At 38.6% G+C, this 26,923-nt stretch overlaps 2 protein-coding genes across 4 annotated transcripts in view; one reads left to right on the top strand and one right to left on the bottom strand.

The window, feature by feature from the left end:
- GHR (growth hormone receptor) overlaps positions 1-8,778 on the top strand; it is a 137,906-nt gene extending 129,128 nt beyond the window's left edge. For all 3 annotated transcript variants that reach the window (XM_039366364.1, XM_039366366.1, XM_039366367.1), the window contains 5 exons: positions 831-895; positions 2,816-2,918; positions 5,144-5,271; positions 6,681-6,767; positions 8,241-8,778. In XM_039366364.1, the coding sequence (XP_039222298.1) occupies positions 831-895; positions 2,816-2,918; positions 5,144-5,271; positions 6,681-6,767; positions 8,241-8,363 (506 nt within the window). In that variant the 3' untranslated portion in view covers positions 8,364-8,778. The remainder of the gene's footprint in view (positions 1-830; positions 896-2,815; positions 2,919-5,143; positions 5,272-6,680; positions 6,768-8,240) is intronic.
- On the bottom strand, positions 8,421-15,540 carry LOC120318582 (selenoprotein P). The gene is given in 5 exon segments (XM_039366368.1): positions 8,421-10,261; positions 11,460-11,577; positions 12,670-12,882; positions 13,671-13,877; positions 15,388-15,540. Coding segments are annotated over 4 exon segments (915 nt in total). The 5' UTR covers positions 13,865-13,877; positions 15,388-15,540; the 3' UTR covers positions 8,421-9,871.
- Positions 15,541-26,923: the final 11,383 nt, after the last annotated feature.

Below are 26,923 nucleotides of genomic sequence, written 5' to 3'. Positions count from 1 at the left end.
GTAACCGACTCACATTTACAAACAGTTGCAGCATCCTATGGTCACATGATCATAATTTGTGAGCTTTTTTACCTGTTTCCAGCAAAAACTGCCCACTGGGGAAGCTTGATTGGCTTAATGACTGCTGTAAAAATGGTCATAAAATTGCATTCAATCTCATGGTGACTCTACTTAGAATTGCAACGATTTGTGGTGGAAATTCTGGTCACAACTGTGGTCATAAGTCAAGGACCACCTATATAGCCAGAGAATGTATGCCTCATCCTTGAGGTGGGGGGGGAACAATTTATCATGAACAATTTATCAGTACAGCACAAGAAGAGTGTTTTTCATGAGAAGCATCTTTCCTATCCAAATCATCCTTCAGACATTAAGTTACTTCATAAATATTTTCAGTTCTATTGCCACTCTCTGATTTGCATCCCCTTTCCAAGAATATTATTCCATAAAAACAAGTAAAAAATATATTATTCTTTTACGGCAGTAGTAATTGATTTTGCAAGCATATCCAGTTGAGGGAGAATATGAGAGTAAAAAGATTCAGGAACCTTTAACTTTTGTCTTCTCTTGTTGTCTTAAGCAAGACCCCCTTAATTTATTTGGCCTTGCAGTTTTAAATCAGTTTAAATCAAGCTAAAACATATAAGGAACAGTTGGGAATGTCTAGTCTAATGAAGAGAAGGACGAGGGGTGACATGATAGCAGTGTTCCAATATCTCAGGGGTTGCCACAAAGAAGAGGGAGCTAAGCTATTCTCTATTTTTTAGAGTTCAGAACAGTTGGGAATTTATTTATTGCTCTTATTTTATAATATTAATATCCTTATATAGATGAAAATGAGAAACTCAAAAACATAGTCCAGATTTTAGAAAAGAAATTGAAGACTCGTGAAAAGGTAGGAGCACTCTGTTTTCAAAACTTCTTATTCCTGATTTCTAGGGATGATTTCTTTAGATGATTTTCTGATTTTTATAGTAATCACTTCCATCTTCCTTACTGTTCATTAATGACTTAAATACAAGCATAATAGACTGTTGGATTAATATTCAATGCCTTATTTGGGGCTCATCATCACAAAAAAGGCCAGCATTGTTTCTTGGTAATTTTATACTTGCTCCTGACAGTCTTCAGGAGTTGTAAGTGGGATGGAGCAATTATTTGCAAGTGCATAATAGCAACAGTATGTACATTGGTAAAATTTGCTTGTTATTTTTATGACTTTTTAAGGCAATTGTATAAATACAAACATCTTTACTGTTTGGAAGGAAGACTTTGCCCTTTACTACTAAAGCATAATGTTTGAATGCAAACCTATGTTCAAATTCCCATTAAAAAGGCTTGGAAAATTATCTTATTAGAACATTGAAGAGGCTCCATAGATTTATTTCTGGGTCAGAAGCTGCAGTGTGTGATTTCAGAAGCTGCAGTGCTTCTGAGCCACATCATGGTTTCATTTGCAGTGATTGAACTTTGCAGAATTTGTGGACAATCTGTTTTCCTACTGTCGGGAAGCGTCACCTTACCTCCTGGCTTTTAGACTGATGTTGCAAACTGTTTGTAACTGATAAAAGGGAAACACTACTTACTTCTCTGCAAAAATTTAGACAATTTGTCTGATTGTATGAAAAACAATTTGTTTTTCATACAATCAGACAAATGCATACATTCCTGTTGATTCCACTATAAAAGGATTTATCCTAGCTCTTTAAAGCTTGAAACCTAGTAGTTCAGATCAAAGAAACATGAAATAAATTGACAAGATTTGAGTCATTACTTCCCCTTCAGCACGCAGTCAGAGAATTGCAAAGTGGCACCCTGCTACTTGTTCTTCTTTGAGCAATGCCCTCACGGAAGGGAAGGATTTGCAAATTGTTTTCTTTTTGTGTGGAGTTCGAGAGGATTTTTGTTGCTTTAAGACTGGCTTGATTTCTTTTGAAGAGAGTGGTATTTGAAGACCTTCAATCCGTTGCATGCTCTCTCTCTCTCTCTCTCTCTCTCTCTCTCTCTCTCTCTCTCTCTCTCTCTCTCTCTCTCTCTCTCTCTCTCTCTCTCTCTCCTCCCCTCCCCTCCCCTCTCCCCTCTCCCCCTTTTCCCCAGTCTAGTTTTCTGGTGCCTATCTATAGGCATTCAGATTTCCTTCTAGCCAAGTTAAAATGCTATCCAAAGATACTAGCATAAGATTTGCTACAATCTGGAGGGCACGTTAAGGACAAGTATTGGTGAATTCTCTTGGCTTAGTTCCTCTCCCACCAGACCTTACCAGCTAACAGGAAAGAATTTGTCATTTTCCTCAACGTGGCCTGGAGAGGGGTAGGAGAAGGCAGATTTTGACAGACAGCTAGACCCCTATTCCCTATGTTCAAAAGAAGCCCAAATCACAGCTGATAGGCACAAGGAGGGTTCCACTGTGAAGAAATCAAGAAAATCAGCTCATATTTTTCATCCACCAGCCTCCCATCACTCACTCACAAACACACATTGCCTGTCTCCATCACTTTTAGTCAGCTCTTGATTCAGGTTTCCAAACTAGAGATTGTCATACTGGTAGGTACAGGAGGAGAGCCCAGTTTAAAAGAATTGCACTTTCCATCTGCCCATGGCTCTGGAAGACCATGCCCAGGAGGCAGCGGGTTCAGATATGCCCGTACCACCTAAAGTGACCAATAGGTGCCAGAATGATCCCAGTGCTAAAGGAACTCCTTGAGGAACCCAATTTAAAGTTTCAGTAAAAAAAAAAAAAAGCAATTTGCATTGAATGAAAATTATGTTAAGATAAATCAATTGCAAAGACTTATATATTTCAATAAATTCATAGGAACATGAAAATATGGTTGATAAACTCATTATGGAAATAAAAAACAAGGAGAAGGAACACAACCATGAACAGAGCAAACTTCACAGCGACATGAACAAGCAACGTAAGCATAATAATATGTATACAGTGTTTGAGAGATACAGAGTGTAAGGCACAGCCTTCATTGAGTGCACTATTAATTTATAATTAACTAATAAATTTATAATTAACTAATAAAAGATTGAGAATTACATATTTCAAGTATTTCAAAAATATCTATTCCCAGCTAAAAAAGAGAGTAAGTGTAAAGCTCTACATATATGCTCTGCACATCTTTAATAATTTATTTTCCATTCTAGCAAATTAGGCAGTTTTAGATGAGTAACACAGTTTGTTCGTCCTGCCTTTCAGATACGAATTGTGTCATAAAAAAAACCTTTACATCAGCTAAAAAACAAATTAGCTTTTGCTTCTGCTTAAAAACAGTAAAGAAAATATACTAGCAAAAGGGAAGAGGAAGGAAGGGATTTCTTCAAGTTTACAACAAAACCATCAATCCATTGCTATAATTTACCCATAATTCAGAGCAAGCTAGTCTCTGAGCAGCAGCTGGTGGTCCTTCATGGATAGCTGATGGATAAAGCAAGAATTCAGTGGTTTTCTACTCTTGACACCAGAGCAACTGTAAAAATAGGATCTGATTTTTCTTTTTGGCAGGGAGGAGACAAGCAAGTTTGTAACAGCTGCTTTTGCTTTAGCTAGTGTAGAGAGCCAGATTGTCTTCTTACTAGTATGTTCTTTCTGGGAAGCAAGGTATACAGTCCCCCAGTGGCCCTTGGTGACCTTGGCAAATGGATAAGGACAGAATGTGCAACCACTTAATTATCCAATTCCTGGACAACTGCTAATTGCAGCAACATGTTCTAATCTATACATATGGAGACATGAAGAAGATATGAAGAATACAGAAGCATTTGGGCTTGTCCCATGCCTTCAGAAGGACTTTGTTTTTTGCTGAGTGAATGCACATTGTTTTCAAGATATTTAATCTAATTTTGTTACCATAAGAAGTATGAAAATGAAATTAGCAATGACACCTAATACAGGGAAAGATAAAAAGTAAATTTGATTGACCAAGATTACAAGCTCAAATGTCAGTTTATAATATGCTGGAAAGGATGGCAAAGTGTTTTATTTCTTCTCCCTTATTACATCAATAGGCTGTTGATCATCATCCTTGTTTAACATAGCAAATTCACTATTAAAGGAAGATGAATGGAAGCATCCCGTGTGATCACGGTGACCATTTTATTCAACATTTGTTGACTAAGTCACCCAGATTCATCAGACTTGACTTCTACTGGGCAGAGTCTGATTTGGTGACTGTGGCATCATTTAGTTCTGTTATTTGAGATTAATTCTGGTCTGCTGACTCCAAGGAAGTAAATATGACCCTTGCTGTTTGAAAGAATTATTCATGCTCCTCCTAACTCCCCTTTATTGATATTGCCAACCCGCAGTGCAACTGGAGATGGCACCTATCCCAGTTCAGGATGTTACTACAATCTGGATGGTATGAAAGATGCTAAAGTTGAATCCTAGCAAAAATGGAGTTACTGATTGTCCTTTATAGTTTTCTGTTCATTCCATTCTTGTTTCCTGAGGGGTAGCATCACCCTTGAGGAAGTTGATCACAGTTTGTCAGTCCTTCTGCACTGCTGGATGATCAGTGGAGGTTATAAATAGGACAAGCTTTCCTCAACTTCTCTTGGTATGTAGCAGCTGCAGCCCGTTCACCCCCATGAAGGTAGACTTCGGCAATCTGTTGTAGATGGGGCTGCTTTGAGGATCATTCAGAACTATAGGTGGGTGAAAATGCAATGGCCCACTTGTTGACTATTGTTAATCTCTATTACACTTATTTTGCATTGGTTCCTAATAAGTTTCCCGATGCAATTCCAAGTGTTAGTTTTCACTTTTAAAATCTTGTATGGCTTACCATCTGTGTACTTGGAGGACCAACTGTTGTTAACAGATTTGAACTGTCCAAAATGTATGAAATTTTCCCAGAGGAAACAGTTTATGGTACCCTAATTTTATGAAGTGAAAGGGGTTAAGGCCAGAATGTGCACTTTTTTAGTCATGGTACCAATACTATGAAACACCTCCTTCTGCAAGCCCCTCTTGGTGAAGGCCATTTAGGAATTAATGAAGACTGAAACTTCTTATAGTGAACGATTGTTGTTAATATGATGGTATTAAAACAATAAAGTATATAATTCTATTTGATTAATGCAATGATTTGCTTCATTATTTTTAATTTTATATATATTAACTTAATTGCATTAGTTGAAAGCAAGATGGAAGAGCATAAGAAACTAATGGAGAAGAAAGATCTAAATATTTTAGAACTAACTAAACAACTGAAAGCTCAAGAAAAGGAAAAGCAGAATGAGATATTCAAATTACAAATAGAGGTATGCCATTCATGACACTCTGAGAATATGCCAGAATAACAAGAAATATGCTACATGAATAAATTATAAATTGTGGATCAAAATCAAAACATTGCATTTTACAAAATGTAAAAAAACACCTGACAAGGAATAACTTTAAGGTAGAAATTGATACAATTTCAGTATGTATTCATATTACATTTTTCATATTTCATCATTTTCAGTTCAGATTCATTTTTGCCAGAGTTGTCACAAATAATATTTTCTCTTACTGACTTGGGATCAAAACATCAGTGAAGATACCTCAGGAATGGTATCTTTCTAGTACGTTGAAATTTGTGCTAAGATTTATTTAAGATTGAGAATGACAGGGAAATTATTACTGTTTTTCAATATTACATATAGTTTCTATAATTGTAAAAAGTATTTTGCATGCTTAGAATTATTAGTTCATAACCTCTTTTATTAGCATGTGCAGTGCCATGAGATTCTGCACCACAGATTATTGGGTCTCAGATTGTAAATTAACATGATTCAGGATAAACTGGAAGCTGACTGGACAAGAGTCAGTGAGATCACCAAAACAATGTCTTGCCTAGGAGGTTTTTAAGCCAGTGACTTCTGAAGAAGTTGACAGAGTTCCCTGTAACTTTAGTTCCTTTACTTGCATACCTGACCCCTGCCTTTTCTGGCTGGCTGAAGCAATGGTGGGGGGAAGGAATATGGAGCCAAACAATTGCCATGAAGACCTGTTGAGGAAGGAGTAATGGTCATCTACTGTTTGAATGAAATATCATTGGAGTGCAGATGATATCCAGTTAATGTTAGTAAACAAATTCAATATTAAAGTGGCAAAAGTATGTTTTTTGTTTCATCTTTTGCTTCCTTTTTTTTTCAGAATGTAGTAAAAAAAGTTATTTTAGAGTATTTTATGCTCCATAGTACTAAATGTATTCATGCCTTCAAGAGTTTGTGCTAATATCATAATTTTGATAGTTTATTAGGATTACAGCCTTAAATATCTTTCTCTCTTTGTTCTTACTGCTGCATTTTTCCCTTATCACTTTCAACAAAGTCTTCAATTCTGAGCAGTAAACAAAGACATGACCCAGTCAATTAAGATGCCTTTAATCACATTGATTTTGTATGTATTACTTTTATGCCTTGCTTTTCTGCATTAAACTTTGGGGAAATTCTCTTTTTACATTATCTTTGTAACAGCTCTCTAAAACCAATAATACCATGTGATGGTAATGAGTCAATTTTACTCATTTGCACTTCATGGCCAAATGAGAAGCTGTTTTCCCTGTGTTAATGTAAACATCCTTAGCCAAGAGTTGCTTATACATTAAAATAGCATTAATTGCAGAGCAGCTTTTTCTCTTATTTACATTATCAATACACTAGCTCTTTTTTTAACAAAATTTCAGTTCAATACTAAACTGGAAAGGCTGCAGACCAAAACGCTGAAAGTACAGGCTAACCCCACAGCACTCCCTCAAAATATCTATAGAAAGGTAAGTGTTTTGTTTTCCTAAATGTAAAGTGGTTTAAAGGTTAAGATGTTTTGACTGCAGATATTTTGACCTACTCTGTTTACATGTAGTCACATATGTGAGATGGGCAGCTATATCAATTTACCAGATAAAATAAAAATTCTGTTTTAACATTGTCTTATGCTGGGATAAGAGTGAGGAGAAAACATCCCAAAGAGCTATTTCAAAAGAAAGAGATGTTCAATAAATGCTTCTCTCATCTGAGATTCACTTGCAGGAGGAGGTTGCCTGCAAGTCATCCATTTATTTCATAGCCCTGAAAAAAATGTACAAGGCTCCTCTGTAGTTTCACATTTTTTAGTATTGATAGTTCATTTAAACCTAAACCTTTTCCTAAAGTAAAAAATTGGGAAATACAATTCCTCTCAAATTTAGTCAACTATAAATTAGTTACCATTCACTGGGGAGCAAAGAAAGATTAGTCTTTGGAAGGAAAATATCCAGAATTATTGCAAACCTGCAGCAGTTATTGCCATTATGAGTCTTGAATTTCTTCAGTACAGTTCTACCCTTTAGCTTTTGGGCCCTTTACACACAGAACAAAAGCATGGCTATTAGGATGCCATTAAGTATTTATGCAGCATTACAGGTACAAGCTTCCCATTGGTGTGAACTCCAGCCTTAAGCTACTTGCCGCTTTCTCATTCCCAGCTGATTTTGAGGCACAGCAGCTAGCTGGGTGTTCCAAGTTTTGATTTTCTCCTGCCACAGAAAGCAAACCTGGTAATGCAAAATGGAGATAGAGGCACTGGCTAGGATGGACTTTTTTATGCTTGTTCATTAGCTACCTGAAGAGAGCAGATTTAGTGATGGGTTTAGCAGGTGTCCCTCATGTAGTAGCTATATAGAATGTTTGAATGCCAGGGGCTATGGATAAATGCCCTTTATTCTTTTTCTCTGGCAGGGCCACTGACTTGAGTTGTATTTGAGCAGTTGGACAACTAAATTGAGGTGGAAAAAATAATTGAATAATTGAAATTATATAACATATTTTGCATTATTCCCTCTATGCAAATACTCAACAGGAATCATTATCCCCATGCTTTACTAAACAGCCTGGTTTTGACTTGTTTTATCTTAGTTATTATCAGATCAATCTGATTTGACCACTTTGATCATAGCTCAGTACTGTTCTATAATCTGCACAGTATGCTGTATTGTCTGATCTAATCTTCTTAAATATTTTAGAATAATTTAGAATAAAACATATTTTAGAATATTTTAGAATAATTAATTATAATTTTCTTGTTTTATTTGTTGGTCTATGACAGAATAGATTTCTGATTCCTAGAAACTAAGTCATGAAATATAATTATCTCTGAAGCATCTCAATTTATGTACATATATGCATTTCTAGGCATATGGATATACATACATACTTTTTCATTTATAGTTATAAGAGGATATATTTTTTTTATTTATTTGGTTTTGTAGAAGCTCCAGCATCTTCAAGAAGAAAAGAATAAAGAAATTGAGATTCTTCGAAATGTTATCAAAGACTTGGAACAAAAGCTCGACAAATGCAAAGATTGCTATTATAAACTGCGACAATTTTGAGAATAACATGAGACCACAAGTTTTACTGAGGAGACAGAACTGAATGAGCGATACACATTGAATTTATGGATACTTTTATTTATTAAAACGTATTGTTTCTCCATCTGCAAGCTCTCCAGTTGTGTACACTGAACTACTTTCCCTCTTGCAAGCATTCACCATAAAAGAATTCAGGTTTTATAGGGGTACGATTTCCCTATCCAAACCATCATGAATTATGACAAACACAATCCTAAAGAGTTTCCCTCTATTGAACGTTTTCTTTCCGCTCTAGAACTTGCAAAAATTCAGTTAATTTCAGAAACAGGTATTATTTTGCTACATAAAAATAGATATTATATAAACATGCCTCCTATACAAGACTGTCCAAATCACTGGTTAGCAGAAAAGATGGTTAAGTGTAGATCTTAAATTTTATGACCAGATACTTACGAAATTGAAATTAGTATTCGTTTCATCCCATCCCATCACTCTCACTTCATGTTTTGAAAGACTGTTATCCCAAATTTCAAACGAACTGTGAGAGTGAATAGTTTGAGAAACGCAGAAATTGATTTTAATAGGTCTTATTATAGGACTCACAACTTATAACATTAAATCTGATGTTAGACTAGTGAATTCTGCAGACTTCTTGATGAAAATATCTGGTTAGAATATTATGCGCAGAATTCTATACAATTATCTTAAATGGTTTTAGAGTTTGGGAGAAAAACATTTTCATCTATTCACCTGGTCTTAACCTATAATTGTAAAACATAGTTAGCAAATCTTTTCTTATCCTCTCCTGTTCTGATTTGCTCCGTATCCAACAAAAGCCCCTAGGTCATAGTTTTGGCTCCTGTTTTCATGAATGCAAACAGAATGGTAGAAGAGGAAATCAAAAAGACAAGCTAACAAACACCACAGACACTTGGAACTGGCACTGAGAAACAATTCTATACCATTATGGGAAAGTTTTGTTCTTACTGTTTAAGGCAAAATCAGATGACAAGGACTGTATTCTGAATCAGTAAAATCAGAGCACGTAACTACAACTGAACAAATACAGCTGAAATGCAAGAACTCTTGCTTAACTGGCAGGTGTAAAGATTGTTTTTCTTTCCTCCCCAATAATTCACATAATGGTACGTGTGCCAGGAAGATTACTGCTGAAATGCATTCCTCTGCTTTAATGCCTTTTGGCCACCTATAGCAAGGGTTTCCAATAACTTTGGCAGAAATAGTAGGACCAATTTCAAATTATTATGGAATGCATTCCAAAGTCTGCAATCTTCCCTAGGTGTTTAGACTGTTCCTCAAGCTCAGTTGTCCAGCCCAGCTCACTGTCAGGTTTCACCCCTTCTTGCTGCTGGTAACAGTCAAGCAGCTGTTGGCAGACGTCACTGTCAAGACTCAGCTATGTTGTCTGCCAACAGCTGCCCTTGTCACCTTCAGGAAGATGGGAGCTCTCCACGACAATGTCAGGAAACTGTGCTTTGCTGTTCTTCAAACAACAAGTGGCGACAGTGTCAGCATCAGCTACTGGAAACAGGTCCTGTCAAGTGCTGCCAGTTTCAGCTTAACTGGTGCTTGCAGATGCCATTCCCCCTTTGTCAGAGCCTGTTTCTTTGCAAAGGAACTTCTACATCTGCTGCTAGAAAGGCAGCTTCTGCAGGTTCCTGGCCCAACACTCTGCGGTTACGCTGATTGTTTATTGCTATCAAATGTTGATGATCCCCTTTGTGATGATGTCCCTGAGGATGGTGATGAGGATGAGGATGATGTCCATGATGATGATGAGGGTGATGAGGATGGGGATGCTCACTGGGAGACAACTGTGAGGCAGAAGAAGCTGCCTCGATTTGCTTTTCTTCTGGATTCTCCCAGATTCTTTTACATATTTCTTCAATTTCAGATGTCTGAAAAAAGTTCAGACAACATGGTCAGAATTTCAACTTGTTCTCATACAGTATGTCAACACAAAATACAAGAGAAAAATATAATCAGTTTAAAGAAAATGTAATTAAACCTAGTATTTCTGCTTAAAATCAAAATTATCACAAAGTGATCAGCTTCTCTCAAGACTATTCTTGTCCAAGTCATTTCTAAAGTGCCTTATGCTTAGATTAGCATGAGACTCTTATTTTAGAAAATATCCAGCTTGTTATAATTCTGACCGTACAAAAGCTGTGAGAGAATCCTAGTTCCATTTGATGTTGGTTATTTACTTGATTACTTTGCTTCCTTCTCAAGGAATTAAAGAATATGACTTAATTACAAAGATCTGGATCTTATACATGGGCTTAATGGCAAGTTAGTTGTTCAGTGGCAATACAATCATTTTGCAGTTGGGACATGCTCACAGGTCTGCATTTATAGGAATGTTTTTTTCTAAATTAAACAACTGGACAATAAATGCCTCCCAGGATGAATGATACCATAGGGAGAATGAAATCTGTATAGATATACCTTATCTGGGTTCCTATCTTATACTGAAGTTGAGCTTAGCATGTTGTGCGAACTAATGGAATTTTAGGATTGGAAGACTCCCAAAGCAGGAGTCTTCATACCATCTCAGATAAATGGTTGCCCATTCTTTTCTTGAAAACTTCCAGCAATGGAGCACCCATAACTCCAGAAGGCAAACTATTCCACTGCTTAATACTTCTCCCCATCAGGAAATTCCTCCTTATTTCCAGGTTGGATATCCCTCTGAGAAACTTCTACCCATTGCTTCTTTTCCTACCCTCAGGTTACTATCAGGAATAAACTGACACTCTTTTCTGTGACAGCCCTTCAAGTATTGGAACACTGCTATCAGTCTTTTCTTTGTTGACTCAGCCACTGTGACTTAATAAATCATAATTAATGATACCATTAGTTATGTATCTTTATTTTTTCTTGAAGAAAGATAGCAATCTATTTTTTTTGGGAATAAGAACATTTGAAAAAAAATAATTATTTGCTAAAAAGTTATACAATTCTTAGAAATTACCCAAAAAATAAAATAAAATCAGCGGTTATAGGTTCAGTACATTTTTAAATTTTCATTTGATCAGCTTTTCTTTTTCCTAGACACTTCTATACAACAGCAAAAGGGGAAAAATGAATACATACTGTGTATGAGCAATTTCCACAAGTTTCTTTACAATAGGTGATCTGAATAGCTTTCTCTACAAATGGAAAACTCAGGAAAGAAACAGGTAAGCCAAGGTGATAAACGAGACGGCCACACCTAGGAAGAAAGTGAGCCAGTTCTTAATAGCAATGTATCACTACATTTATGAAGAAGAGTTTTACAAAACTAAAAAACAAAAGATTTTTTGCATCTTGACTTTCTTGTCTTCTGTTGTGATTCCCAAAATCTATTGTCTATGAAGATTCTCAGTCATCCAGGTCATAGTTATCCCAAAGATGTTTTTTCATGGGGCAACTGGACTTTCTTGTTTTTCTTTGAAGACATTTTGCTTCTCATCCAAGAAGCTTCTTCAGCTCAGACTGAATGGTGGGGAAGCTGAAAAAGTTTCTTGGATGAGAAGCGAAACATCATATTATAAAAAAAACTGTGGATTGGGGTCACACTAGCGCTGCTGTAGCAGTACTATTACAGTAATCCTAATCCTTTGTCTTCTGCTATCTATTTTTAATGGATAGGACTTCTTTGTCTCCTTCTGAACTTTCCTACTTTTCTGAAAGCAGAACAGTGATAAACCTCATTAAGATGGACCTGATAAAGCCCATTAACGGGAAGGGCTCATATGAAAGAATGCATCTCCCTGCAAAAAGTCCCATTAGTTGGAAAAGCAGCAAACCAGGGGAAGGGAAATGTAAAGTGGGAACTCATATGCACATTGATTTAAGTAGCATAAACCACTTTGGGGCAAAATAAACTATTTGTGGGTTTGGGTTTTTCGTTGACTCTGGAAATTGCCTGGACAAGTCCTTGCAGGTTTTTTGACAAGTTTTTGGAAGGGGCTTGCCATTGCCTCCTACCTAAGGCTAAGAGAAAGTGACTGGCTTAAGGTCAGCCAAATTATTAATGCCCAAGTTTCTTCCAGTTTCTAGCCTGATGCTTTAATCACCAAACCAAGTACATATTACATTGAAGTAGCCAACCAGGTTCATATCTTATGTGAGCCTACCCAGCCCACAGAGTCAAATGAATGGAGAAAACTTTAATGTACTCTGAATCTATTGTGCAAATAGAGGCACAGAGCCTCTAATGCAAAACTGTAGGATGCCATCTAATCCAAATAAGCTTCATGTGCTTCCAAAATACGGAGTATCTAAGAAATTCTAATCCATTTGATTTGTTTTATAAACAGACCTGTCGTAAATCAGGAAATCATCTTTTTTGCCTCTTAAAGTAGTCCAGACATCAAGTTCTGTTGCATTCTGTTGGTATACAGGAATGTCTTCTGGAACTTTTTCTCTTAGAAGTTGGTACTTCAGCTGGGAAGAGTTTCCTTGGTGATTGACCACAATGAAGGAGATATTGACCATTCCATTACTTGCCAGCTTCAATTGCAGGTCTCCAAGTCTAATAAGTAAATAACATTTTATGCATTCATTTTATTCCCTTTGGAAAAGCAGAATTTGCTTGGAATGGGCATGTTATCTACAATTATCTAAGTTGATACTACTTAGGAGTCTTACTACTATACAATCAAACAGTACAAATGGATTTGAAAAGTCACAGCAGCTTTCACACCCGGACCAAAAACAAAATAAACCAACCTGTTAGCCTGGGAGCAATTCCTAAGAAACATGTCAAATGCAATAGGGTGGACAGTCACTAATTTTCAGAAAACAACTTTGGGATTAAATTCAAAAATGAAGAGACATTATTGAAGAAGGCAATAGCAATAGCACTTAAACTTATATATCGCTTCACAGTGCCTTACAGCCCTCTCTAAGTGATTTACAGAGTCAGCATATTGCCCCCAAACAATCTGGTCTTCGTTTTACTGACCTCAGAAAGATGGAAGGTTGGTCTTCAGCCGGTGAGAATTGAATTGCCAAACTGCTAGCTGTTGGCAGTCAGCAGAATTAGCTTGCCATGCTGCATTCTAACCACTGTGCCACCAAGGCATTTTGTTCTTACAAATTGTCACATGGAGTTTTTTTAACAAAGCCAGAATGCAAGTTTCACCCAAAAATAACTGTAATGCAATAATTCTGGCAATCAAGCAAAACCTATTGTGCCAGACATCTTAACTTTTTTTTTCTCCTCCCCAGCCTAAGCTGAATAAAGACTCCTCTTGCTTTAAGAAACAGATCCCAACAGAGTATCCATTCATGTACAATTGCATATTTGAGTGGCCTTACCTGGAAGCCTGCAAAATGCACAGGTATCAGCTAGCCTGGAGTAGAGCAACCACTGTCACCGACCCTCTTGAGTTCATCATGGGATTTTCTTCCCCAATGTTCCATTCTGGAGGTTCTTTACAATGACCCAGATGCTCTGTTCCTCCTCCTGGGAGGAGACAGAGGATCAGAGCTAGCCCTAGCCCAGCCCACATGGCTGGACGTTGCCTGCAAAGCAGAGAAACAAGTTAAGGAAGAAAACTAAAGACTGTAAAGTATCACACAGCCTGCCCTGTGCCCTGACTCTTTCAGATTAGTAGCACCAACAGATTCTGAAAACATGGGGCATCTCTTCTCTTAAATTATTCAGTACAAATTAAAGCTACACCAAATAAGCAATTAATTTCCCAAGCCAGTTTAGTGTAGTGCTTAAAATGCTGGTCTAGAAACCAGGAGATAGTACTTCCTAGTCCCACCTGAAGCCAGCTCAGCCCAATCTACCTCAACAGGGTTGTTGTTGGGAAAATATGAGGAGGAAGGAGTATTATGTATGGTTGCCGCCTTGAGTTACTTATAAAGTAATAAAAGCAGGATAAAAATCAAATCAAAGTGATCAAGGATTTCCCATTTTAAAATAATTTTTCTACTCAATAATGTCTACCATTGGAAGAATATGTTTTTACTTATGAAAAGTATTTTTTCTTCAATCTATTGTAAAATTTCATGTTTCTGAGTTAATAGGCTCAAGGAAAGTGATCTGTTGTTTGGGGCAAATGAAAACTGAAAACCTAAGAGACAGAAAGCTTTGCCATGAAAATAAGATTTTTGAATCAGAAATCACTGCAGAGTTTCACTTTACATTACAGAATGTAAAGAATGTAATGGGTTCAATTATTCTAAAGGGATGATCTACTACAAAGCTACCAGAAATTAGGTTTCTAGTATAGCATCAGCTCAGATTAACAACTTTTGTGTGAAAAGGTGCTGTAAGACTACTCCTAATTTTGGGCTCCCATATAGTATAATGTGAACCACGTTTGTCTGAGTGACAATGCAATCCTGCACATCTATACAATATTAAACTAATTGCCATTCTCGTTTCCCTTTTTTCCTCTGGCAATTCTAATTAGAACATGAGTTCATGAAAAGTTGTATTTACATACAGTATAAAACAAATATTTTCTTACAGGTCGCACACCTAAGCTGGGAGTAGGCATCTGATAGTGGAGCACGGCAATATTACACAAGTGTGTCATCGGAGCTTGTACAAAATACACAATCGTAATCGTACTTCATGCAAAAAAAAAAGGCTGCAGTTCTCTCTATGCATGAACGAGGGAGCAAGCCACCCTGATTTCAGCGGGGTACTGCTGAGTGAAATTAAGATTAGCAGCCTCGCATCCCAAAGCGCTAAATCTGTATTACATGCAAACTCGCTAATTTTTTTTTTTTTTGAAGACTTAGATGCTTAACTATCTTTCAAACGAACCCCCCGCCCAATACCCCACTCCCCGCTTGAATCAGCTAAGCTTCCTAGGCTACGTCGATGCAGCGAGGCGCTGTGAACACAGCCACGCAAGTGCGTTCAACCCAAACGGCAGCGTGTTTTGCAGGCGCACGCGGATCTCAGCGTCTTAGGAGGAGGAAAATAGTTTGTTTTTTTAATGCATTCAAAGCCCCTTTTTCCCCTGCCCGGTCCAAAGTCACCTTCTGCAACTTCGGCGGACAAGAAACTTACCGCGCCGCTGCGACGCTCAACAGACGCCTCCCCACTCCCGAGCCTCTAGTTCGCTCGTCCCACTCGCTGGTATTTATACCCCTCTAGTTGTTTGTCTCCGAATTTGGATACCGTTCAAAGTTCGGCGATTCTCGCGACGTCTCCGAAGAAACCTAAAGCCTGGAGCGAGTCAAGGGCGAGGATCCCGGGAAGAACAGCAGCCCCCCAAAAGCGAAGTCAAGCCTGGCGACTTCCCTGCTGCGCGCGGGGTCCAAGTCAGAGGCGAGGGGGCTTCACTTCAGCTTGGCCGCAGCGAAAAGGGGGGGGGGGTCTTTTGTCTTCTCTTAGTCCCTACACAGTTCCTCTCGAGGGAGACCCCAACGTTTATTTTGGTATCCAAAAGCAGATTTTCCGCTACAGTACAAGCAGCCTGAGCTGAAGTCCCAAAGCTCAACGCCGTCGGAGAAATGGGGTCTCAGGACTGGCAGGCATGACGCTGTAACCATCTCCCTAGTCCCCAATCTGGCGCCCAGGGGCACCATAGCCCCTGAAGCCATCCCTTTTCTATCCAGAGAGCTCCCTGCCTCTCTTGGTTTGTATTTCAAACATGATTTTTGTAAAAGTGAGAAGCAATCCAGCTGTGCACCACTGTTTATTTCCAAGAATGCCTCTCAACTCCATAAGCTATCCCGTTGGCCTTAGGCGGCAAGTAAATTTCATAGATAATGGCAGTTGTTTTGGAAATTGGTACCTTATACTGACAGCCACTTCATAGATGGAACACACTCCCCCCCAAAACCCACCCTTTTTGCATTAATAATCATAGTATGTTCTAAAATTACAAAAGTGTTCCCCCCCCCATCCAAAAGAGCAGCTTAATGCTAGGCCATAAAAGTGCTGGTTTGGTGTTGTATAAATTCCAGGTAACCATAATTAATTCAAAGAACCACTTTGGATTAAGGTTTAAATCAGTACTGTGATAGCATGATGTGTGAATCACATGCTATTAGCATGTTTACAGTATACAGTATATACACATAATGACCAACAATGGCCAAAGAACTAGGACTAGAGAGTTGCTTCTGGGTATGAGTTTCTGATGCTATTATAGTGTTAGTGCTCTTCTGGTAGAGAAGCTTTTCCAGATTTAGTAATTGAAGTGTTGCACCGCAATTCTCATAATTGAGCAACCTCCCTGTGGGAATATACTGTAATCCCAAATCTCTGGAGGGCACCAGGTGGGGAAGCTTGTGTTGCAATGTATGTTGGTGACTAGCAAATATGAATAGGCAATGTGATGTAATGGTGAAAACAAAAGACAAATACAGTTTTAAGGTATATCAACAAATGTATAATTTTTGAATCTCGGGAGGGAATCAATCCACTATATGCTGCATTGTCCAGGTCCCTTCTTGAGAAATGGATCTTGCTCTGGGATCTAATGATCGCCACTAGATATGTATATTCCAAGAAGGAGAACAAGGAAGAACAAGGGAAAGAAACCACATCCCATGAAGATAAATTGAAAGATCTGCAGGCATTTAGCCTTGGGAAGGTGGAAAGAGACATGATTATACCATGTTTCAAAATGTAGTGCATACTGTAATGAGATAGAGACAGTGCTGCTTTCAGAGTGAAAGTTGAAAGTTCTGACGTGATAGTTTAATATTAGCCTTCCAAGCAGAATGACTGCTGGCAGTTCCTAACTATACTTTTTAAAATAAATAAATAAATAAATATATAACTCTTATGTTTTAAAAGAGTCTTCCCCTTAAGCGCTTTCATGAATGTATCTATGGAGATTCTCAATCATCCAGGTCATGGTTGTCCCAAAGATGCTTTTTCAGGAGGCAACTGGACGTTCTTGTTTTTCTTTGAAGACATTTCGCTTCTCATCCAAGAAGCTTCTTCAGCTCTGATTGGATGGTGGGGAATGAAAGGATTTATATTCCTTGCAGACAGTTGGTCATTTTCATTCTTTTAGAGAATCCAGTCAGAGCTGAGGAAGTTTCTTGGATAAGAAGCGAAACATCTTCAAAGAAAAACAAGAAAGTCCAGTTGCTTCCTAAAAAAAGCACCTTTGGGACTTTTATTAATGTAATTGCAGCGAATGTGCTTTTTGTAAGAACAACTCAATTGGCATGATCAAATATTGACACTCAGATCAACAGTTCAGGGCCAATAAAGCACACAAGATGGTAGCTCAGTAATATATAATGCACGTTGAAAAATGTCAGGGATTGTACAAGGTACACATCATGGTTCATTACAACTGAACAAGTTGGATTTGTACAACATACTGAGCAACAAATACAAATAAATAAGGTTTACAATAACCAAGCTTGGAATGCATAAATGCATAGTTTAGATCAGGGGTGTCAAACTGCCAGCCCACAGTCTGGGTCATGGTGAAACTGCGCCCACCCCATTGCTGGCAATGGAAACAAAGTCACGATACGTCGTGACATGTCATGTGACATTGTGAGTTTGACACCCCTGGTCTAGATTTTTAGCTGACTACATTTAGAGCACTGTGGGATCATAGCATGAGGTTTAAATATAGCTTGTATCAGGTTATGTCCAGCATTCAAGCATAAGTGACAATACAGATCTCAGCATTGAAAATAAACTTCAATCTTTTCATTTGGCATTATTTGATCAACGTATCTGTGATTAAGCTAAGAATGGTTTATTCAGTTAATCCAGTTGGGGGAATTCTTAGGACAATGAAGCATTAACTATCTTCCAAGGCTGGCTTTTCATAGCACACTAAGCTATTGCTGATAGACCACCTTCTGCCACAGTGTGTTATGGAAACACAACACAGTAATCTAAAATAGCCTATCAGCCATAAAGCCATTTACACAGTCTAAGTCACTGCAGTCTTATCAGTTTTATATTTGCTGAACAAAACATGATTAGGGGTTTATGGGTTGGTTTATGGGTTGGTTAAGATGACCTTGCTGGATCCCTTTCAAATGCCAGAAGAGTATTGTGCCTACTCTGAAGCAATTATTACTTAAGTTAGGTGGAATCTGATATACTGTAATAACACTCCTAACATTCTCTAAAGATGTTCGGGGACCTAGAATGACTCAAATGACTAGTCCCCCCCCCACCCTTGGTTGTCAAGAGGAAGGAGTGGTTGAGGTCTGTGAATACAGCTGACTTCCAGAAACATGGAAAAAAGGGCAGGACTTTCTGGATGGGAAGCCAGTCCTTCCACATTTTATCCCACCTAGCACATCTTTGCCTAACTCAAATAGCACAAGAGCAGACTGTAGATTTGCCGAGTAGTTTTTTTTTAATGCTGTGTTTTAAAAAATAATAATAATAATTCTGAGATCAGGAAATTATTAGATTAGATTTTTTTTTCAAATGCCACCTTTTTTTTTTTTTATAAATAACTCAATGTGGCATCTAATACTCCTTCCACCTCCTATTTTGCCCACAGGGTTGGGCTCAGGGAGTGTGAATGGTCCAAAATCATTCGGCAAAATTGAGCAACTAGCATTTATTAAGATTGCAAATAAGTCCTATTTCCAAGATATGCCTTAACGAAAATGTTCTAGATAATGACAGGTTATCAGCTATGGCAACTGGATAAGCGCAATTTTAAAGCATATAACAGGACAAGGTTCAAACAGCTCATCAGGTCAAGAATAGATCTCAGTTTTTATCATTATGATGGTTCTGTAATGAATTTCTGGATCTCTAACAAGGGGGTTTGGAGCTGATCTACCAAACTGAATCTAACAATGTATTAACAGTCAATCCATTTCCATTCTCTTCACAAAATATTGCAAAAATAAATGGATGTCTAATGACTATAATATTTATTATATAGTTTCCCCATTTTGGGAACCTCTAGATGTGCTGGACTAAAGCTCCCACCATCTCCATCCAGGATCCCCATCCATCTGTCCATCCAAAGACTTTCATATGCATGCTGATCTGATTGGACCAGGTTGCTCAGACAAGCCCGCTTTAGATATTTGAATATTTAGGGCAGGATTCTATGGCCGTGCTATTCCCCAAAATATATGATGTAGATCTAAATAGTGTCCAGACCAGGCAGATTGGTTTAAAGTATTTTTTAAAACACACACACACACACACACACACACACACACACACACACACACACAGGCATCCCTTTGAACTGAGCTCAGAATCCAGTAAACAGTCAGTGATGCGGTACATTACTGGAACCTTCTGTCCAATCATTCACAAATATCCCTTCTAGGTCCAAGCATATCCATAGCATAGTTGAAAGTTCTAGTCTTTGTAGGTAGCGTTTTGGTGATCAGATCTGAATTTGATGATAGTGTGAACAACCTAGAGGTCACCCCTAAACAACTGAGATTAGTGTATCAACATAAAGGGATTATAAAGTTGCTAGCTAGATAATTCTGGGAGTTGAAATCCATGCATTTTAAAGCTGCCAATTTTGAGAAACATTGGTTTAGTTGTTCATCACTCCAGTCTTCCTCTGATATTGGGAGTTGTGGCCCACGAAATTAGGCTGGTTTATATCCAGTACCTTAGAAGAGAATATATGTGGCTCAGGGTTGAACTGTAGAGTCTTTGTGCTCTCTAAATTTGTTTCTTTAGTTGCAGACATTTCATTATCCAACTAGATAACAAGCAAACAACCAAGCTCAAACAGCACCAAGGACACCATGGTTTAGAATAGATCCACTGCCACTCCAGAATCACATGGTATGCTGCCCGCTAATCTGTTCTGCCAACTCTTCTGTTCTTTTTAAAGAAATATGACCATCAAACAAGTTTGGACTTGAGAGGTAGAGCAAATCTGGTTTGTTTCAGGTAACCTGAAGCATTTGCCAACAATTCCCTATAAATTTGTTTTCGTTAATGATTTGTTTACAAAGTAGAGACTCTGGCCCTGATTGTCAGCCAAATTATGTCAGCAGACTTGCATTCTGCTTCTTCCCTTTCCTGCTGATTGCACAAGATTGAAGTTAGCAAAGGAAAACAAAGGGCACAAGTGGATGGAGAGAAAGAGGACTTCCCAGTTAGCCATTGAGCCACAGAGCAGTGGCAGCACAGAATTTATGTGCCCAAAGCTCCTAGGTTCAATTCTCTCTACTTCCAAGGACAGCAGCACAAACTATAATTAAGACAGATAAGCCGATTGGGTGATGTAAAAAAAGACATATTTTCCTTACCTGGTTGTAAATAATGCATTAATCAGGCAGCTATAACTAAATGGACCTATACTTGATGGATAAGACCTTGTCTTGCCTATAAGATACAAAGAATCATATATCCAAACTGAGTATGTATAGTGGGAACTGTTATAGAGTTTGATGGTCCAAGAAAATACTCTCACCAACTTCTGGTTGCTTGAGAGCCAACCCAAAAAAATCAGCTTACTATATTGTAAAAATTCAATCCTATTGAAGATGAAGTCCAAACTGATCTTCCAGATTAGTTGGTAGTACTTAATTAGCAAAGTCTGTCCTTCTCTAGTCCATATACTTTCAAAAAAACCACACAACCACATATATTTAATCATGGATAGGAGGGAATGGGCAAGACTGTGGATCATAATACCAATGCAGTGTGTTGCAAATCCTTACATTTGTCTCCTAAAACCACATTATACAATGCAGGTCTATTTCAGATGGAGCAGCTAAGACTAACACACCATTCTCTTGGTACTGGCTGTCGAATCTGTACCCATCATATGCCATATAAAAAGGGCCCATTGGGAAAAACTCCTGAGTAAGTAGCCATGACGTGTAACATACACACAAATAATTCCTTTACTCAAGAGAGGCAACACAGCTGCTAACGTGGGAACATGTTAACAGTTGAGTTCACATGAGACACAAAGCCTATGTGGCAAATCCTAGTTGACATAACATGCAATGTCCAAATAAATAAGACATAATAATATGTCTTAATAATACATCTTACTTTACAACCCAATTCACGAAACAGGCTGAAACAATGGGTGGACCCAATCTCATTTTACCTAGATTAGCATACTGTACAGATGCAACCTCAGAGTGTTACAAAGACCAGTGCCAGAAAAACCGGAGATTCCAATATGGGAGAAGGCTGAGCTGTGTAGCTCTCCTATCTTCCCCCTCCTGAGATTATCTTCTCCTCTCTTGTCGGAAAAAGCTATCTTGTAACCCCATATTGATATCAGATTCAATAGATATCCCAGCTAGCTTTTGTAGGAGTGGGGAGGAAAACAGAATTATCAGTTTCTGTCTTTGCTGGGCAACTGTCATGGGCCTCTACAGAAAATTCCCTGGGATTAAGTTCATTGTTTTTAATAGTTTCTTTGTGATCTTGCCAGATCAACAGGATAAAACTCTAGATTAATTTGATTGCACTTCTTCAGAAAAGGAGGGACTAATAGTTGTGGTTATCTTATTGCAAAATGATTCTGGCTTCTGAGTTGGGGCATCCCAAGGACAAAACCAAGCTTTTGAATTTGCTGATAGCTATGCTTTTCTGTTTATTAGAGAAACGCGGGGGGGCGGGGACACAGGAGGTGGTTTCTGCTGACTCTGCAACTTGGAACTTTTGCCAAGCTTCCGATGAGTACATGTCAGAACGAAACAAAATGTATCTGTTCAATCTGACTCTTGGAAAAACAGGGAACAGCTGGAGCCAGAAGTCTTGGTGGGATGTGACTCCAAACCAGTCAACTGCTACATTTTTTAAACTTTACAGAAAAAGTTGCTTTGTAAAGAGGAAAAGGCATTATCTACAACTGGATAAAAACAAATAAGGGAGGTCAGCCTTCTTTTCTTCACATGACACATTGGGTGAAGTTTAAGAAATGCAGCAGTGATGGGGGGGGGAGAGCTTTGTTAGTGATCCTAATTTGCATTGGGGCTCCAGGCACCAGAGAGTTGAAAACTGTAAAGGTCAGCTGCATACTATAGAATTAAAACAGAAGAACAGTTGGGTGGACCTGAGTCCAGAGTTCTGTTTCTTACAGTGACCAGTACGGTACTTTTATGAAGTGCTCACAAACCAAAAGACAAAGACAGTCATTCCCTCACCTGCTGTGGTTCCCAGAACTGGTTTTTGGAGGCATGAGTGCTCACAAAACTCAGAGGCCACATTGAGTTTTGAATGAATAACTTTTGCTAGATCCATTCTCCAAATGTTTACTACATGTAAAGACCTTGACTTACAGCCATTTGTTTACTGACCGTTCAAAGTTACCACAACACTGAAAAAAGTGACTTACAACCAATCCTCGCACTTATGGCTTAACAACTGCATGATTCACTTAACAACTGCAGTGAGTCATTTAATATCTGTAGCAAAAACAGGTTGCAAAATGAGGCACAGCTCACTTAACAACTGCCTCGCTTAGCAAGGCAAATTCTGGTCCCAACCGTAGTTGTATGTTGAGGACTAACTAAGGGATTCATTTTGGGAATCATAACATTCAGGATACAATCCAGCTGTTGAAAGAAAAGTCTTCATCATGGTTCAGTCCAAACTGGGAATAAACATGGCGACTGCTTTAGAAAGAAGGTTGTAGTTTATTGAAGAGGAGAGCCAGACAGAAAGATGGTACTGGAAGAAAAGAAGAGAGAGAGCACATGTAGGGAGTGGTTTTTATATCCTCTGGAGCGTTTTGTTTGGAGTTGTTCCTGTGGCATGAGTCTGAGTGTGCCCTTTGGTATCTCTGTGTTAATCCTATTATGTCCTGTCTTAAAGTTTGGGTGGGGCATGTAGATTTTAGGAGTCTTTGTCTTCTTAAGCTTCTAGCTTCAACCTTCCTGATGGTTTACATTTGCATTTCTATAGAGCTGGTTTCTGTTTGGGGAAGGGAGACTTGGGCTATTAAGAAAAACTGGGCATGCTTTTCTGCCTCTTTAAGATCCTTTGAGAAAATATATTTTCCTGCCCTTTTAATATTTCCTTCTCGGGGGGACTGACTTCCCTCACAGCTATATGTATTTCTTCTATATTATAATTATGGTTTTTTTCCCTCTTCTTTGCATTAGGTATATCTTTTCCTCCCACAGATTACAGGTCCCCAATCCCTGGTCTGTGGACCGGTACCGAGCCGCGGCATGCTAGCAACCAGTCCACACAAATAAGCAAAGCCCCATCCATAGGATGCAGACAGCACACAAAACCATGCCCCCTCTGATCTGCAGAAAAACCTCTCACCATGTAACCGGTCCCTGGTGCCCAAAATGTTGGGGACCTCTGCCATAGATAATTATTTGCAGATGGGGCGGAAGGGCAGAGAGGCCCTTTTCTCTTTTTTCTTTCTGCTTCGCAGTAACATGGGAGAGTTTTGGTTTTTTTTGCAGTTCCCCTTTGCAGTCTGCATCCCTGAAAGTTGCCCAGCAAATGCTTATCAGCCTGAACCTGCTTAGTTTTGGAGCCCAAAGAAGGACCACTAAATGCTGCCCCTTCATGTTACTGAAAGAAAAAAAACGCACATAAGAGAATCTGGAAGGCAATTGGCATTTTGACTCTTTTCTCAAGATGATAAGACTAAGTATTTGTTTACTTTTAGATCTACTGTTACCCAGGCAAATTCCAGAAAAAAGAAAAACTATTTGTATTTCTGAAACAGACTTAGAAAAAATTAAATCATCAATTCCTTTCTGGGTTCCTGAGTTAACTAGGACTATACCCCTTAACTACTTTCTTCAAAAAGGAAGTCAAGTAGATATTTCAGGCATTCAATTTGCTGAATTTGGAATTTAAACTAGAAAACAAGTTAAGAAATACTTTATTGATCTCTGAATATTACTTAATCACCAAAGGACTTTGGCTTAGAAAGAGGAAGCTCATCCAGGATTGGAAAAAGATTAAAATGAATGGAGAGGACAAATATGTGAATTATCAACAAATGTTTCAAGGAGGTAGATAGAAAGTATTTTCCCGCTTGGGAGTTGGGAGGTGGGGGGAAGGAAACGTGCTATAGTAAGCATTTTGGCAATCACTTGGTCTCTTTCCTGTACTCACAAGCGGAAAGCAAAATGCTTTATTTTCATTTTGAGAACATGACCGCATACATTAGGCCAGTATTTCTCAGCCTTGACAAGTTTAAGGTATGTGGACTTCAACACCCAGGCTGGGGAATTCTGGGAGTCGAAGTCCACAAACTTTAAAGTTGCTAAGGTTAAGAGATACTGCATTAGGCAATATAATGCTCCAATACATTGATTTCAGTTTTCATAGTTGAGATGGACTGGACTGAACATTACAGAGGTTGGCCTCAAAGTATGAAGTACTCTGGTTGTAAAAGCTGTTCTTGAGACAGTTTCCCATCTGTCTACTCTAGAGAGAAGAGAAATTCTATGGGTAGCACCGTTTTTTGTGGTTGATACCTGAAATGTCTGCTATTTACTTCGATTTTGCTATGAATGTATTTGTAGGTGCTACTTTGCCAAAACTGAGGTCAACTGTTTTCAGACTTGGCAACTAGAGTCTTTCCAAAGGAAAGATGGGGAGGGGCAGGGGACAACGACCCTGATGAACTCTGAATTCATTCACTTGAGTGTTCTGGAGTGATTGCTGGAGCTGTAATAACTTCTTAAACCATCCCCTTATTACTCCCAAAATATGATGGTAATTCCACCAGGCTGGAACAGGTCTGTGTGAATCTACTTAAAGAAGGGGGGGGGGAATTCATATAAACACTTATCTGAATTAGACCAGCTTATGAACCAGGAAGGAGTGGAGTTTCCAATTCCTATGCAAGTTCTCAGAAAACTAAACATTAATTAGGTTGGATAAAGCAGGTTGGAGTTTTGTCAGAGTCATATTTACAATACAGAGAAAAGACTTCATGTCCTTGGGACAGTCTGTATTATAACAACAGTGTTTCTTGTATAAATTATCTATGCTACATTCTGAGCACCACCAGGAATTATTATCTTTGGAGTATCTTTTAATTACATTTATGGCATATTTAATTACTAATATGTGTGATAATTTATAATTAAACAGAATTATATGGTTTAATAGGTCTTATGTTAACCTTGCTCTGCCAAATATCTAAATCATTATGAGAACTGGCATAATTGTTTGGAATTCCGTGTTTCGGTGTATCATATTCCGGGAGAATTGAACACACAAGGAGATACACATTAGGAAAGAAACTTAGGTTTCACATCTCTTATTTAAGAGCCATCCATACAGCACGTTTATTGTGATGTGAAGATGCCTCATTTAGTATTTGTTGAGAAAATGGCGCCCGCATCTTGTAGGCAGATCACTACTGATAGGCTAAAACCAGTTTGAGATGTTCCAGATGAAAATAGTGTTTTCTCTGGGAAAGCAGAAGACATCCCATCCAGATAATCCATAGTACATGAAAAAGGAGGCTTGAGAAGACACAGAATTAGCTATCATTGGCCTGGTAGGAATTTTCCCATTTAGTCCAATTCCTGGGCCTGGAGTTTGTTTTACAGTAGCATTTTGACTGTGAGAGATTGGAACCACTTCCATTTTTTCACATCTCTTGGAATGGTTCCAAGCCATGAAGTTGAAAACCTGACTCAGGCATAACCCTTTAATTCTTTAATCAGAATAGAGCTGGAAGGGATCTTGGAGGGCTAATAGTCCAACCCCCTGCTCAAGCAGGAGACCCTATAGTACCATTTCATATAGGTAGCTGTCCAGCCTTTTCTTAAAAACTTCCAGTGATGAAGTACCCATATCTTCTGAAGACAAGCTGTTTCTCAGTTAGGAAGTTTCTCCTTAATTCCAGGTTGCTTCTCTCCTTGATTAGTTTCCACCCATTGTTTCTTGTCTTGCCTTCTGGTGCTTTGGAAAATACGTTGACCCCCTTTTCTTTGTAGCAGCCCCTCAAATACTGGAATATTGTTATCATATCCCCTAGTCCTTCTCTTCTCTAGACTAGACATACCCTGTTCTTGCTACTGTTCTTTATGTTTTAGACTCCAGGCCTTTAATCATTTTAGTTGCTCTTCTCATCTCTTCTCAATCCATGTCATTGAAAATGTGATTGAAAAATCCCTGCTGTGGAGCTTCCATAGTATGGTATGGTCTCAATATATAGCCATTTCCCTTCCCTTTTTGTCTTTCCTGAGATTTTATACAATACTTAATAACATGATTTCCCAAACTCTGGTTCTTCAACACTATCCAATGGCTATATAAATCTGGTATCACTAGATGGTAGCCAAGAGAGGCAAAGTTCTCTTTATTGTCACCAATAATTGACAGATCATCAAGAACAGATCAAAAATTATTTTGGAAAATGTACATGCGTCACATACCTTTCTTGAATACTGGCATAGCCTAAAACAGACATGTCAAACACAAGGCCCTGGGGCCGGATGCGGCCCGCAAAGTGGTTTCATGTGGCCGTGAAGCCATCCTGTAAACAGTGAGGGAACGGCCCCCGCTACCTTGGCCCTGGCCCAGGCCGGCCGGGAGCCAATGTACAATTTTGTGGTGGCCATCTTGGCACTTGCCCCGGTCCCACCCCCTTCTGCCAGAGACCCTCAGATCTGTCCCACTCCTGCCCAGGCCCCCACAGGCACCTTTGACACGAACGATG

Source organism: Crotalus tigris, unplaced genomic scaffold (assembly GCF_016545835.1).
Source record: "Crotalus tigris isolate CLP2741 ecotype Arizona unplaced genomic scaffold, ASM1654583v1 scf7180000020265.513298, whole genome shotgun sequence".
In the NCBI taxonomy this organism is placed as follows: Eukaryota; Metazoa; Chordata; class Lepidosauria; order Squamata; family Viperidae; genus Crotalus; species Crotalus tigris.
Note: the sequence above shows the minus strand (reverse complement) of the source record. Positions and strands in the feature narration are given on the sequence as shown.